This window comes from Lagenorhynchus albirostris, chromosome 2 (assembly GCF_949774975.1).
Source record: "Lagenorhynchus albirostris chromosome 2, mLagAlb1.1, whole genome shotgun sequence".
Classification (NCBI taxonomy): Eukaryota; Metazoa; Chordata; class Mammalia; order Artiodactyla; family Delphinidae; genus Lagenorhynchus; species Lagenorhynchus albirostris.
In genome coordinates, this window is record NC_083096.1 from 30,169,554 (window position 1) to 30,185,389 (window position 15,836).

General features: G+C 36.9%; 1 protein-coding gene across 1 annotated transcript in view; it reads left to right on the forward strand.

Moving 5' to 3' along the window:
- Window positions 1-15,836, forward strand: part of RGS7 (regulator of G protein signaling 7) — a 591,228-nt gene that overhangs the window by 285,961 nt on the left and 289,431 nt on the right. Inside the window, exon 4 of the mRNA XM_060142082.1 lies at window positions 14,179-14,275. Coding sequence (XP_059998065.1) covers window positions 14,179-14,275 — 97 coding nt within the window. The remainder of the gene's footprint in view (window positions 1-14,178; window positions 14,276-15,836) is intronic.

The window sequence follows — 15,836 nt, forward strand, 5'->3', positions numbered from 1 at the left end:
AGACCTAGAAGAATTAAAGAACAAACAAACAGAGATGAACAATACAATAACTGAAATGAAAATTACACTAGAAGGAATCAATAGCAGAATAACTGAGGCAGAAGAACAGATAAGTGACCTGGAAGACAGAATGGTGGAATTCACTGTTGTGGAACAGAATAAAGAAAAAAGAATGAAAAGAAATGAAAACAGCCTAAGAGACCTCTGGGACAACATTAAATGCAACATTTGCATTATGGGGGTCCCAGAAGGAGAGGAGAGAGAGAAAGGACTCAAAAAAATATTTGAGGAGATTATAGTCGAAAACTTCCCTAACATGGGAAAGGAAATAGCCATCCAAGTCCAAGAAGCGCAGAGAATCCCATACAGGATAAACCCAAGGAGAAACACGCTGAGACACATAGTAATCATATTGGCAAAAATTAAAGACAGAGAAAAATTATAGAAAGCAGCAAGGGAAAAGCAGCAAGTAACATACAAGGGAACTCCCGTAAGGTTAACAGCTGATGTCTCAGCAGAAACTCCACAAGCCAGAAGGGAATGGCATGATATACTTAAAGTGATGAAAGGGAAGAAGCTACAAGCAAGATTACTCAACCCAGCAAGGATCTCATTCAGATTCGATGGAGAAATCAAAAGCTTTACAGACAAGCAAAAGCTAAGAGAATTCACACCACCGAACCAGCTCTACAACAAATGCTAAAGGAACTTCTCTAAGTGGGAAACACAAGAGAAGAAAAGGACCTACAAAAACAAACCCAAAACAATTAAGAAATTGGTAATAGGAATATACATATCGATAATTACCTTAAATGTGAATGGATTAAATCCTCCAACCAAAAGACACAGACTTCCTGAATGAATACAAAAACAAGTCCCATATATATGCTGTCTACAAGAGACCCACTTCAGACCTAGGGACACATACAGACTGAAAGTGAGGGGATGGAAAAATATATTCCATGCAAACGGAAATCAAAGGAAAGGTGGAGTAGCAATACTCATATCAGGTAAAATAGATTTTAAAGAATGTTACAAGAGACAAGGAAGGACACTACATAATGATCAAGGGATCAATCCAAGAAGAAGATATAACAATTCTAAATATATATGCACCCAATATAGGAGCACCTCAATACATAAGGCAACAGCTAACAGCTCTAAAAGAGGAAATTGACAGTAACACAATAATAGTGGGGGACTTTAACACCTCACTTACACCAATGGACAGATCATCCAAACAGAAAATTAATAAGGAAACACAAGCTATAAATGACACAATAGACCAGTAAGATTTAATTGAAATTTACAGGACATTCCATCCAAAAACAGCAGATTACACTTTCTTCTCAAGTGTGCATGGAACATTCTCCAGGATAGATCACATCTTGGGTCACAAATCAAAACTTAGTAAATTTAAGAAAATTGAAATCATATCAAGCATCTTTTCTGACCACTATGCTGTGAGATTAGAAATGAATTACAGGGAAATAAATGTAAAAAACAAAAACAAATGGAGGCTAAACCATATGTTACTAAATAACCAAAAGATCACTGAAGAAATCAAAGAGGAAATCAAAAAAATACCTATAGACAAATGACAATGAAAACACAACAATCCAAAACCTGTGGGATGCAGCAAAAGCAGTTCTAAGAGGGAAGTTTATAGCTATACAAGCCTACCTCAAGAAACAAGAAAAATCTCAAGTAAACAATCTAACTTTACACCTAAAGGAGCTAGAGAAAGAAGAACAAACAAAACCCAGAGTTAGGAGAAGGAAAGAAATCATAAAGATCAGAGCAGAAATAAATGAAATAGAAACAAAAGAAACAATAGCAAAGATCAATAATACTAAAAGCTGGTTCTTTGAGAAGATAAACAAAATTGATAAACCATTAGCCAGACTCATCAAGAAAAAGAGGGAGAGGACTCAAATCAAGAAAATTAGAAATGAAAAAGGAGAAGTTACAACAGACATTGCAGAAATACAAAGCATCCTAAGAGACTACTACAAGCAACTCTACGCTAATAAAATAGACAACCTGGAAGAAATGGACAAATTCTTAGAAAGGTGTAACTGTCCAAGACTGAACCAGGAAGAAATAAAAAATGTGAACAGACCAATCACAAGTAATGAAATTGAAACTGTGATTAAAAATTTTCCAACAAAGAAAAGTCCAGGACCAGATGACTTCACAGGTGAATTCTATCAAACATTTCAAGAAGAGCTAACATCCATCCATCTCAAAGTCTTCCAAAAAATTGCAGAGGAAGGAACACTCCCAAACTCATTCTATGAGGCCACCATCACCCTGATACCAGAACCAGACAAAGATACTACAAAAAAAGAAAATTACTCTCTGATGAATATAGATGCAAAAATCCTCAACAAAATACTAGCAAACAGAATTCAACAGCACATTAAGAGTATCATACACCACAATCACGTGGGATTTATCCCAGGGATGCAAGGATTCTTCAATATATGCAAATCAATCAATGTGATACACCATATTAACAAATTGAAGAATAAAAACCATATGGTCATCTCAATAGATGCAGAAAAAGCTTTTGACAAAAATTCAACACCCATTTATGATAAAAGCTCTCCAGAAAGTGGGGATAGAGCGAACCTACCTCAATATAATAAAGGCCATATACGACAATCCCACAGCAAACATCATTCTCAATGGTGAAAAACTGAAAGCATTTCCTCTAAGATCAGGAAAAAGACAAGGATATCCACTGTCACCACTATTATTCAACATAGTTTTGGAAGTCCTAGCCACAGCAATCAGAGAAGAAAAAGAAATAAAAGGAATACAAATTGGAAAAGAAGTAAAACTGTCATTGTTTGCAGATGACATGATACTATACTTAGAGAATCCTAAAGATGCCACCAGAAAACTAATAGAGCTCGTCAATGAATTTGGTACAGTTGCAGGATACAAAATTAATGCACAGAAATCTCTTGCATTCCGATATACTAGTGATGAAAACTCTGAAAGAGAAATTAAGGAAACACTTCCATTTACCATTGAAACAAAGAGAATAAAATACCTTGAAGTAGGGCTTCCCTGGTGGTGCAGTGGTTGAGAGTCCGCCTGCTGATGCAGGGGACACGGGTTCGTGCCCCGGTCCAGGAAGATCCCACATGCCGTGGAGGGGCTGGGCCTGTGAGCCATGGCCACTGAGCCTGCGCGTACGGAGCCTGTGCTCCGCAATGGGAGAGGCCACAACAGTGAGAGGCCCGCATACCGCAAAAAAAAAAAAATACCTTGGAATAAACCTGCCTAGGGAGACAAAAGATCTGTATGCAGAAAACTATAAGACACTGATGAAAGAAATTCAAGATGATACTGAAAGATGGAGAAATATATGCCATGTTCTTGGATTGGAAGAATCAATATTGTGAAAATGACTATACTACCCAAAGTAATCTACAGATTCAATGCAATCACTGTCAAATTACCAATGGCATTTCTTACGGAACTAGAACAAAAAATCTTAAAATTTGTGTGGAGACACAGAAGACCCAAAATAGCCAAAGCAGTCTGGAGGGAAAAAAGCGGAGCTGGAGGAATCAGAATCCCTGACTTCAGACTATGCTACAAAACTACAGTCATCAAGACAATATTGTACTGGCACAAAAATAGAAATACACATCAATGAAACAAGATAGAAAGCCCAGAGATAAACCCATGCACCTATGGTCAACTAATCTATGACAAAGTAGGTAGGGTTATACAATGGAGAAAAGACAGTCTCTTCAATAAGTGGTGCTGGGAAAACTGGACAGCTACATGTAAAAGAATGAAATTAGAGCACTCCCTAACACCATACACAAAAATAAACTCAAAATGGATTAAATACCTAAATGTAAGACCAGACACTATAAAACTCTTAGAGGAAAACATAGGAAGAACACTCTTTGACATAAATCACAGCAAGATCTTTTTTGATCCACCTCCTAAAATAATGGAAATAAAAAACAAAATAAACAAATGGGACCTAATGAAACTTAAAAGCTTTTGCACAGCAAGGGAAACCATAAAAAAGATGAAAAGACAACCCTCAGAATGGGAGAAAATATTTGCAAACGAGTCAACGGACAAAGGATTAATCTCCAAAGTATATAAAGAGCTCATGCTGCTCAATATTAAAAAAACAAACAATCCAATCCAAAAATTGGCAGAAGACCTAAATAGACATTTCTCCAAAGAAGACATACAAATGGCCAAGAAGCATATGAAAAGCTGCTCAACATCACTAATTATTAGAGAAATGCAAATCAAAACTACAATGAGATATCACCTCACACCCATTAGAATGGCCATCATCAGAAAATCTACATACATCAAATGGTGGAGAGGGTGTGGAGAAAAGGGAACCCTGTTGCACTGTTGGTGGGAATGTAAATTGATACAGCCACTATGGAGAACCGTGTGGGGGTTCTTTAAAAAACTAAAAATAGAATTACCATATGACCCAGCAATCCCACTACTGGGCATATACCCAGAGAAAACCATAATTCAAAAAGACACATGCACCCCAGTGTTCACTGCAGCACTTTTTACAATAGCCAGGTCATGGAAGCAACCTAAATGCTCGTCGACAGACGAATGGATAAAGAAGATGCGGTACATGTATACAATGGAATATTACTCAGCCATAATTAGGAACGAAATTGGGTCATTTGTTGAGACAAGTGGATGGATTTAGAGACTGTCATACAGAGTGAAGTAAGTCAGAAAGAGAAAAACAAATATCGTGTATTAACACATATATGTGGAACCTAGAAAAATGGTAGAGATGAACCAGTTTGCAGGGCAGAAATTGAGACACAGATGTAGAGAACAAACTTATGGACACCAAGGGGTGAAAGTGGTGGGGGTGGGGGTGGGGGTGGGATGAATTGGGAGTTTGGGATTGACATGTATACCCTGATGTGTATAAAATTGATGACAAAAAAAAAAAACAAGCAGATGAAAACATTCAGACCTCTAGGCAGAGACTGCATCAGAACAAAGATCTTGGGGAAAAAATGCAATATGTATTTTGATAGGGGTTGCATTGAAGCTGTAGATTGATTAGATAGTATAGTCATTTTAGCAATATTAGTTCTTCCAATCTAAGACCATGGTATATCTTTCCATCTGTTTGTGTTTTATTTTCTTTCATCAGCATGTTACAGTTTTACGATTACAGGTCTTTTACGTTCTTAGATTTATTGTGAGGTATTTTTTTATTCTGCTGCAATTATAAATGGGATAGTTTTCTTAATTTCTCTTTCTGATAGTTTGTTGTAAATTTATAGGGATGCAATAGATTTCTATATATTTATTTTAAATTCTGCAATTTTACTCCATTCATTGATGAGTTCTAATTGGTTTTTGGTGGCATCTTTAGGATTTTCTATATATAGTATCCTGTTCTCTGAAAACAATAACAGTTTTACTTCTTTTCCAATTAGAATTCCTCTTTTTTCTTGTCTGACTGCTGTGGCTAGGACTTCCAATACTATGGTGAATAAAATTGGTGAGAGTTCGCATTCTTTTCTTCTTTGTGATCTTATAGGAAAGAAGTTCATGTTTTCACCCTTGAGTATGATGTTAGCTGTGGGTTTGTCATATATGGTTTTTATTATGTTGAGGTTTGTTCCCTCTATACCCACTTTGTTGAGTGTTTTTTTTTATCATAAAAGAATATTGAATTTTGTCAAAAGCTTTTTCTGCATCTGTTGAGATAACCATATAATTTTTATTCTTTAATTTGTTAATGTGGTATATCACATCGATTAATTTGCAGATTTTGTACCATTCTTGATACCGTGGGATATATTTCACTTGATCATGATTTATGATGTTGTTAATGTATTATTGAATTGAATTCTGTTTCTTAATATATTGTGGATTTTTGCATCTGTGTTTTATCAGTGATATTGGCCTGTAATTTTATTTTTTTGTGGTATCTTTTTCTGGTTTTGTTATCTGAGTGATGGTGGTCTCAGAAAATGATTTTTGAAGCATTTCTTCCTCTGCAGTTTTTTGGAGTAGTTGGAGAAGGATAGGTGTTAACTCTTGTTTAAATGTTTGGTAGAATTCACTTTTGAAGCCATCTTGTCCTGAACTTTTGTTTTTTGGGATTTTTTAGATTACTGATTCAATTTCATTACTAGTATTTGGTCAGCTTATATTTTCTATTTATTCCAGACTCAGCCTTGTGAGATTGCACACTTCTAGGAATTTGTCCATTCCTTCTAGGTTGTCCATTTATTGGCATATAATTTTTCATAGTTTTCTCTTATGATCATTTTATTTCCCTGTGGTGTCAGTTGTAATAACTTCTTTTTCATTTATGATTTTATTTATTTGGTCCCTCTTTTTTTTCTCATGAGTCTGGCTAAAGTTTTATTGATTTTGTTTCTCTTTTCAAAGGACCAGTGCTTAGTTTCATCAATCTTTTCTCTACCTTTTATTTTCTTAGTCTCTATTTCATTTATTTCCACTCTGAACTTTGTTATTTCTTTTCTTTTATTAACTTTGGGTTTTGTTTTCTTCTTTTTCCAGTTCCTTTAGGTATAAGGTTATGTTGTTTATTTCAGATTTTTCTTGTTTCCTGAGGTAGGCTTTTATTACTATAAATTTCCATCTTAGAACTTCTCCTAACCATAGATTTTGGATCATTGTGTTTTTATTTTTATTTTATTTTTTTGTCTCCAGGTATTTTTAAAATTTCCCCTTTGATTTCTTAAGTGACTCATTGGTTTTTCAGTAGCATATTGTTTAGCCTCTATGTATTCTTTTTTTTTTGCAGTCTTAACTTTTTTATTTGATTGGTTTTTTATAGTTAATATCTAGTATCATAATGGTGTGGTCAAAAAAAAATGCTTGGTATGATTTTAATATTCGTAAACTTACTGAGACTTGTTCTGTGGCCCAGCATGTGATCTGTCCTGGAGAATGTTTCATATACACTTGAAAAATTGTGCATTATGCTGCCTCTGGATGAAATTTTCTTTATTTATCTATTAACTCTATTTTGTCTAAGGTGCCATTTAAGGCCAGTGTTTCCTTCTTGATTTTCTGTCTGGATAAACTGTCCATTGATATAAGTGGGGTTTAAAGTCCCCTAATATTATTGTGTTACTGTCAATTTCTTCCTTTATGTCTGTTACTATTTGCTTTATGTATTTAGGAGGTCCTATGTTGGGAACATACACATTTACAGTTGTTATATCTTCTTGGACTGATGCCTTTATCATTATGCAATGTCCTTCTTTGTCTCTTGTTACAGTGTTTGTTTTAAAGTCTATTTTGTCTAATATAAGCACTGCTACCCCAACTTTCTTTACCTTTCAGTTTTCGTGGAATACCTTTTTCCATCCTCCCACTTTCACTCTGTCTATGTCTTTAGATCTGATGTGAGTTTCTTATAGGCAGTGTATATGTACATATGTATATGGGTCTTGTTTTGTATCCATTCAGCCACTCTATGTCTTTTGAATGGAGTATTTAGTTCATTTACATTTAAAGTAATTATTTTTAGAGGTGTACTTATTGCCATTTGTCAATTGTTATTGGGTTGTTTTTGTAGTCTTTTTTTCCCTTTCTTCTTTTGCTGTCTTCCCTTCTGATTTAATTACTATGTTTAGTGTTATGTTTGGAATCCTTTCTTTTATTGTACCTGTGTATCTATTATAGATTTTTGGTTTGTCTTTACCAGATCATTTGTATATAGCAATCTGTTCATATATGTGATTGAGTTGATGATCTCTTAAGGTCAAACACATTTTACCAACCTTAAGTTTTTACACATTTAATGATTTTTGAGATCCTATTTTACAATATTTTTGTTTTATGTATCCTTTAACTACTTATTGTGGACATAGATGATTTTACTGCTTTTGCCTTTTCACCTTCCTGCTGGCTTTATAATGGTTGATCTACCATCTTTATTGAATATTTCCTTTTACCAATGAGATTTTTCTTTTCATAATTTTCATGCTTTTAGTTGTAGTCTTTTATTTCCTGCTTAGATGTATTCCTTTAACATTTCTTTTCCAGTCGGTTTAGTGGGGCTAAACTCATTTAGTTTTTGCTTGTCTGTAAAACTCTTTATTTCTCCTTAAAATCAGAATGATAGCCTTTCTGGGTAGATGTTTCTGTTATAGGTCTTTTCCTTTCATCACTTTAAAAATATCATGTCATCACTTCTGGCCTGCAGAGTTTCCACTGCAAAATCAGCTGATTGTCTTATGGCAGTTCCCTTGTATGTAACTGGTTGTTTTTTCCTTGCTGTTTTTAATATTCTCTCTTTAATTTTTGCTCTTTTAATTACTGTGTGTCTTGGTATGGTCCTCTTTGGGTTGGTTTTGTTTTAGACTCTGTGTTTCCTGGTAATGGATTTCTGTTTTCTTTCCCAGGTTAATGAATTTTCAGCTATCATGTCTTCAAATATGTTCTCTGCTCCTTTCTCTTTTTTCTCCTTCTGTGATCCCTATAATGATAATATCAGTATGCTTGATTTTTGCCAGTGGTTTCTTAAGCTGTGCTAATTTTTTTTTTTTTCCTTTCAGCTTAGGTGATTTGCACTACTCTCTTCCAGTTCACTGACCCATTCCTCTGTGTCATCTGGTCTACTTTTGATTCCTTCTAGTGTATTTTTTACTTTAGTTATTGTATTCTTTAGCTTTGTTTTGTTCTTCTTTATATTTTCTAAATCTTTGTTAAACTTCTCACTGTGTTTACCCATTTTTCTCCCAAGTTCTCTGAGCATCTTTATGATTATTATCATGAACTGTTTATTGGGTAGATTACTTATCTCCACTTTGCTTAACTCTCCTTCTGGGCTTTATGTTGTTTTTTTGTTTCAGAAATATTCTTCTGTCTGTCATTTCATTTTGCCTGATTCCCAGTTTTTATTTCTGTGTATTAGGAAGGTTAGTTACATTTCTCAATCTTGGAAATGTGGCCTTATGCTTGAGATGTCATATGGGGTCCAGCAGCACACTCTCCTTTGTTCACCAGAACTGTATGCTGTAGAGGTGCCTTGTATGTGGGCTTCATGGGCCCTTCTGTTGTGGCAGGGCCAACTAGTGTGGGCATACTTGTAGGCATGACTGGCTCCAGGCTAGTTGGTTGCCAGGCCCTGCATAGCCCAGAGACTATCAACTGCTGCTGGGTGGGGCCAGGATATAAGGTGGCTGACTTTGTGGTCCTGGGAGTCAGAGGTTGCTGTTGGCCCCTGGGGTTGGGGCCAGATCCCTGGACTGCTGGCTGCATGGCTTATTGTGTCTTAGAGCTGGTGTTCACTTGGGGCTGGGCTGGGGCCCAGGGTGTCTAGAGACTGGTGCTGTCTCACTGGTGGGTAAGGTCGGCTCCTGGGGCTAGTGCCCAGTCCACTGGTGGGCAGGGCCAAGTATTGAGCCTCCTCAGGAGTGGGACCAGTTCCTGTGTCTGCAGGGGTTGTTCATGGGGGCCTATGGCTGCTGCCTGCCTTCTGGTGGGTGATGCTGTGTTCCCTGCTGGGCCTGGGGCAGTCCCAGGACTAGTGCCGACCAGCTGGCTGGAGGGTCTGGTCCTGGTGCTAATAAGGTAGAGGGAGGACTCCAAAATGGCACTTGCCAGCTCCAGTGTCCTTGTGGTAGAGTAAGTTCTCCAAAATAGCTGCCGCTGGTGTCTATTTCCCCAGGATGAGTCCTACTTTCCTCCTGCCTCTCTGGGAGGCTCTCTAAGATCAGCAAGTGGGTCTGACCCAGGCTACTTTCAAATTACTGCTTCTGCTCTGAGTCTCAGAACATGTGAGATTTTGTGTGTGACCTTTAAGATTGGGGTCTGTATTTCCCACAGCCCTTTGGCTCTCCTGAAAACAAGCCCCATTGGCCTTCAAAGATGAATTCTGGGAGCTCATCTTCCTGGTGCAGGACCCCTGGCCAGGGAGCCTGATATGGGGCTTGGACCCCTAGCTTCTTGAGGAGAACCTGTGCAATTTTAAGTATCCTCTCATTTGAGGTTCTCTTCCTTGGGAGTTTTGGTAGCTTACCTGAGAGTATGGGTCTTGACTATACTACACCTCCGCCTCTCCTACCATTCTCATTGTGATTCCTTCTTTATATCGATAGCTGTGGAAGATCTTTTCTGCTAGTCTTCAGGTTGTTCTCATCAATAGCTGCTCTGTAAATAGTTGTAATTTTGGTGTGCCCATTGGAGGAGGTGGGCTCAGCGTCTTCCTACTCCTCCATCTTGGCCACACTTTTTAGGCAGTCAGTACTGACTTTTGATTGAGTAACTAGTTCTCCTACATATTGCCTGCCATCCTATAGTATTCATGGCTGGCTTGTGAAATGGTGATTTGTAGAGCTCCAAACTAAAATCTCTAAAAATAATAAATGGATGTTTGAGCATTAGCAAGCCTCCATGGTGTCTCATGGCAGCATTATGATAAACATTTAAGTAGTATTGTTTCATTAATCTTCACCCCTGATAATATGTATACTACTATCTTTTTTTCCATTAAAAAATGAGAAAGCTAAGTCTTAGAGTAACAAAGTAACTTACCTGTTCATACAGCTTGCAGGTAGCGCAGCCAGGACCAAACTTAGATCTGACAGTCCTAAGTGCATGTTCATAATCACTCTGCTGTTTGGATTGAAACTGAAATGTGTTGACAGCTGGAAGCAAATGCATTTGTAAAAGGTCTGGTCAATTTAATCAGCTCATCGGTTTTTGACTGAGATTTGACTCTTTGACTTAAGTAAGAAAACTTACCCAGTTCCTAACACTGATGATTATTTCCAGATTAAGTAATTTTGTAGCTAGAAGAAATCTTACAAATCACCTGCTTCTAACTTTTTATTTTAAGGGTTAATTAAATAAGACTGAGAGAGAGCCTCCGTGACCAAAGGCATGCCCCGTTTTACTGCCCATAGTCTACTGTTATGTCATCCCATGCTCAAAATCTCCTCACCTTCAGAAACAGGCTCATGAGTGTGAAAACACATTCTGACCCTGTATAACTCAATATCATCCTTATGAAGATAGATAGATAGATAGTTAGAGATAGATATGTAGATAGATAGGTAGGTAGATAGATAATCTTCTTTTGGGATGCTCGTGATATCTGAGTCTTTTGGCCTTAAATTAAATCGCCCTAAAGAGTTTTAATATTTATTAGAGTTACTTTTTTAGTATCTTGCTGTGTAGCTTGCTTTTTTGTTTGTCTGCTTTTAGCATTCTCCTCATCCATTTTCCATTGCTTATAGTCGGAAAGCAGATGATAAAGCATGTTAAAACCTGCTTATTATAAAAATAGTCTCTGAGTGAATGCTTAAAATGAGTTTAGAATGATGTGTTTTTTATGTGGCCTTTGTGACTGATTTTAGCTTTTAAAAACTAGATTATATTGGGTCTTTGTTTTTGTTTTGTTTTGTTTGTTTGCTTATTCTATGTCATGATAAGGTTCATGTGTAAATCATATCTGAATTAAGATAAAAACAGCTGAATACATTTTGATGATCACATTTTCAATCTAGAACACAAATCCTATTTTTACATGGAGTTTAAAATTTTTTTCTGCTGTGGAACTTATGGCTCAGGAACATTGAAGATTTTAAAATACAACCACAGAGGTCACTTTTAATTCCCAGATTCCTAACCTTGCTACTTTGGGATCCAGCGAACTGAGAGATGGACCTTAATTCAGCACCCAGCCAGAGGTGATGATTGTCACATCCAGGGATCTTAGGTGATTAAAGTGGGAGTCAGAGAGGTTTCCATGTCCATCTAAGCTGGCCTAGTTTAAACCATTAAGCTGATGATAAAAGGGTTTACAGGCTGATACTAGGCAAGGCAAAGCAGCTTATTCCTCATTTCTCAGCATTGTGTCAAGTAAATGAAGGACAAACAACAACAAAATAAAGCCATAAAAGTGTATATTTTTTCATGTTTCTATAACTGGATGAAATATTTTATTACATGTGAAGAACTGAATATTGTTGCGGTCTTTGGGGGGTCTGATTAAAAAAAAAAAAACAGGCTTCCTTTCCTAGGTGAATTCTGAACCCACTGAATATCACAACCAAAGAGTAAAGCAGTTAGAGGTCACGGTATCACCTTGATCGCTGACAAAGCTATTATATTGAAGAGTGTTTGTGAACACAGGAGACTTAATCCTAAAACCCAGTCCTTAACAGACTACTCACCCACTGGGGTAGGCCTCTCCACATCAGCAGATTTGGATATGGGCTTCCCTACAGGAAAGGGATGGGCTCTGTAGGCCAATTTCTCATTCCCAACTCTTTTACCTGATAAGTCAGCGCAGCTCCCCAGAGTGGAGTGAGTTAGGGAACAGAGAGAGGCAGGAGAATTAGGCTAATGGTGCTCCCTCCACATGGAAAAGGAACATAAGGAGTGGAGAATATGCAGCTCAAAGTATCAGGGGTGTGGTGTGTGTAGACATCTGAAGTCCAATATTTATTGTCTGTGTGTGGTGTTTTATATATGCTGTATCATTTAATAAAATACTGTACTCCTCCCACCCCAACCCAACCCTACAAAGGTTGTGGAATAGTTGTTATAAATATTATTATATACATTTTACACATGAGGAAACGAAACCTTAGAGAAGTTGCTTAGCTTGCTCAAAGTGTCATGAATGATAATGAGAAGATCTGAAACCCATTTTCCCACATCTTAGTTTCTCATGTTAATAAATCTGAAAATACTTATCCAGGCAAATAAGATCTCTTCATTGAAAACTGTTCTGAAGCCGTGTTGATTGATGATTACTTGATACAACATTTAGACTGTGATTTTTTAAAACTTTTTATTTTGAAATAATTTCAGATTTACAGAAAAGATGCAACAATCTTACAGAGAAGTCCCTGTATGCCCTTTATTCAGCTTCCTCTAATTTCATCATCTTATATAATGATAACATAATTTTCAAAAATGGGAAATTGATATTGGTACTACACTATTAACTAAACGACAAACCTTACTCAAATTTCACTACTCACCCATTGTTTTCAATATTGACTGAATTTTTTGAAGGCAGCAAGTGTATTATATTCATATTCACGTCCGTAGTGCCCTCTGTAAGTCTGGTCTAGAATCAGTCATAAGTAACTGCTTGTGAGATGAGTAAATAATAGATTTTGAGTTTCATACTATCAATACAACTTGTGTATATTTGTGTGTATATGTGTGCCACAGGCTTAGAAGCACATACAAAAGTCTGAAGCTGTGATTTGAATGAATGTTATTCAGAACTAAGTTCCACATTAGACTTGGTAAAGCAAAGCCATTTAAAACTGAAAAATTTTCAAAAACAAAAGAGAATGTACTAATCAGATTGAAAGAAAGATACATACATTGGAAGGTACTAAATTAGCAAAAGGCTATGGTGTGACATTCATTTTATTACTTTTGTACATGTGTGTGCATGCATGTAGATTTCATATGTCAGTTTAGTAAATGCCTGGGCAAGAGAAGAAGCAGTTGCTGACAGTCAGTCCTGTATTTCTAGTCAGGTTGTGGATTTATGTTAAACCAAATCATATAAACTCTCTTGTTTGAAGAGAAAATCCAAATTGATACTTTTTTTTTTTTTTGTGGTACGCGGGCCTCTCACTGTTGTGGCCTCTCCCGTTGCGGAGCATAGGCTCCGGACGTGCAGGCTCAGCAGCCATGGCTCATGGGCCCAGCCGCTCCGCGGCATGTGGGATCCTCCTGGACTGGGGCACGAACCCGTGTCCCCTGCATCGGCGGGCGGACTCGCAACCACTGCGCTACCAGGGAAGCCCCAAATTGATGCTTTTAAGTCTTCTATTTTCTTTTGCACTGACTTCAGTAGAGATAACATTAATGAAATGTGGATCTTGTTATCACAATGTTTTCTGATCATTTATAACCAAAGAATGTGAAACCAGGAGAGAGGCAATATTCCAAGCACAAAATTCTTCTTAAGCTTAATGAACTCTGAAATAGCCACCTTTCTTTCTGTTTTCGCAATCATCTTTTAACCAAACTGAAAATATTAATGTGACAAAGTATAGAAAGACAAGAATATGGCATTATTCTTAGGGAAAACAGGTATACAAAATTCTTATGAGGACTGATTTTTCTCAAAAAGTTCAACTTTTAAAACGTTTTAATTATTTTATTATTGTTATTTAGATGGAAGACGTCATAGCACGCATGCAAGATGAAAAAAATGGAATTCCTATTCGTACCGTCAAAAGCTTTCTTTCCAAGATACCTAGTGTCTTCTCTGGTAAGTTTGCATTCAATGTAACACTATTTTCTCCAGCACTTTTCATATAACTATGTAAAATCTATTCTAGTCATTTACTATTGACGCTCTCTCTAACTCATTATTCAATAATTACTTATAAAAATTTATGTCATGTTCAACATCATGTTGGATACTTGACTTGATAGTAAAACAAATCAAAACAGCAAAAAAAAGAAAAATTCATGACCTTACCCAAAAGTAGTTGCAAAGACATAATGAACAAATGTGAAATAACAGAAAAAATATATATATATATTAAAATATAGATGTATGAAACAGTGTGCTGTAGATTATATACAAAAGTTAGGAAGGTGACAAAAATCAATGAAGAGGCAAGAAAGGTTCCTGAAGAGCAGTGATAAGCTGAGTTTGAAAAATGAGGAATTATATCAGCCTCAAGACTACTACCTCAACCAATTCTGCATGCAAAACTGGGAGTGACCAAACTGCTAAGAACAGGGTGGATAGATGGGAACAGGTAGAGTTGGGTCAAATAAGGAGGGTCTAGGGTCTTTGAAAGCCAACCAAAGAATCTAATTCTGATATAACAGAAAATATGGAGATACCTACAATTTTTGCAGAGAATGTTATGATGAAAGTGCTTGGGGTGAATTGATATTCAGTAAGGGTCCTTGTCACTGTGATAGGTATAAGGCTTTTGTAGGAATAGTTTGAATGCTAAGGATCTGATAGCCAGGGAGTGGAGGAATAGAGAGGAAAAAGCATGAAGATTTGGTGAATAACTAAGTATATAGGATATAAGATGACATGAACCAATGGTTTTTGTTTTTTAATTGGGTGATTGTGAGATATAGGAATTATTATTAGAAATAGGGAAACGCCACAGATTTGGTTGAAAGTGACTAGAGAAGCCCTAGAGAAAATGGATAATAATAAGTTAGAAATAGGTGCTCTGGCTCCAGGAGACAGTGAATGGCCAAGCTCTGGGGACTCGGGTGTGCTTTGTCCTTGGATGGCATGACTTAGAGAAGAGACAGAATCAGAAAGACCCAAACCTTCGCAGCCAGTAAGGAGAGTAAGGAGGCTGGTGCTGAGCATGTGGAGGGGAGGGTGCTTGATGGAATTCATGAACAAGAGTTGTGTGATGCTTTCTTGTGAACAAGGATCAAAAGAAGACCAATGACCAGGAATCCTTCAGCCTTGGTACAATGGTAATAATTAGGTCCAGAACATAAATAAGTAGGCCCAGATGTTGATGTTTAATAGCTGCATTGCTCTCAGATGAAAGAGAGAAAGCAATGGAGCAGATAAGAGCTGCAGTAGCATGACATTTTGCTCTAATAAAACATATTCTCTTTTTCCTGTTACTGCCTTTCAGTCCCACTTTGTTCCAGTTTCTTGTTCTTCCTTGATGATGCCCTATATTTTCCCATATCTGGGACTTTATCTCTTCCTTCCTCAGTATTCTACTTCCAGACTTCGAGGTCATTCTGACCATTAAATTCTGTCCATTCTTCAGCAGCTATCTCAGAGAGCTCTTTGGAGAAAACTATCCTGAGTTTTGTTCTCTGTTCTCTCA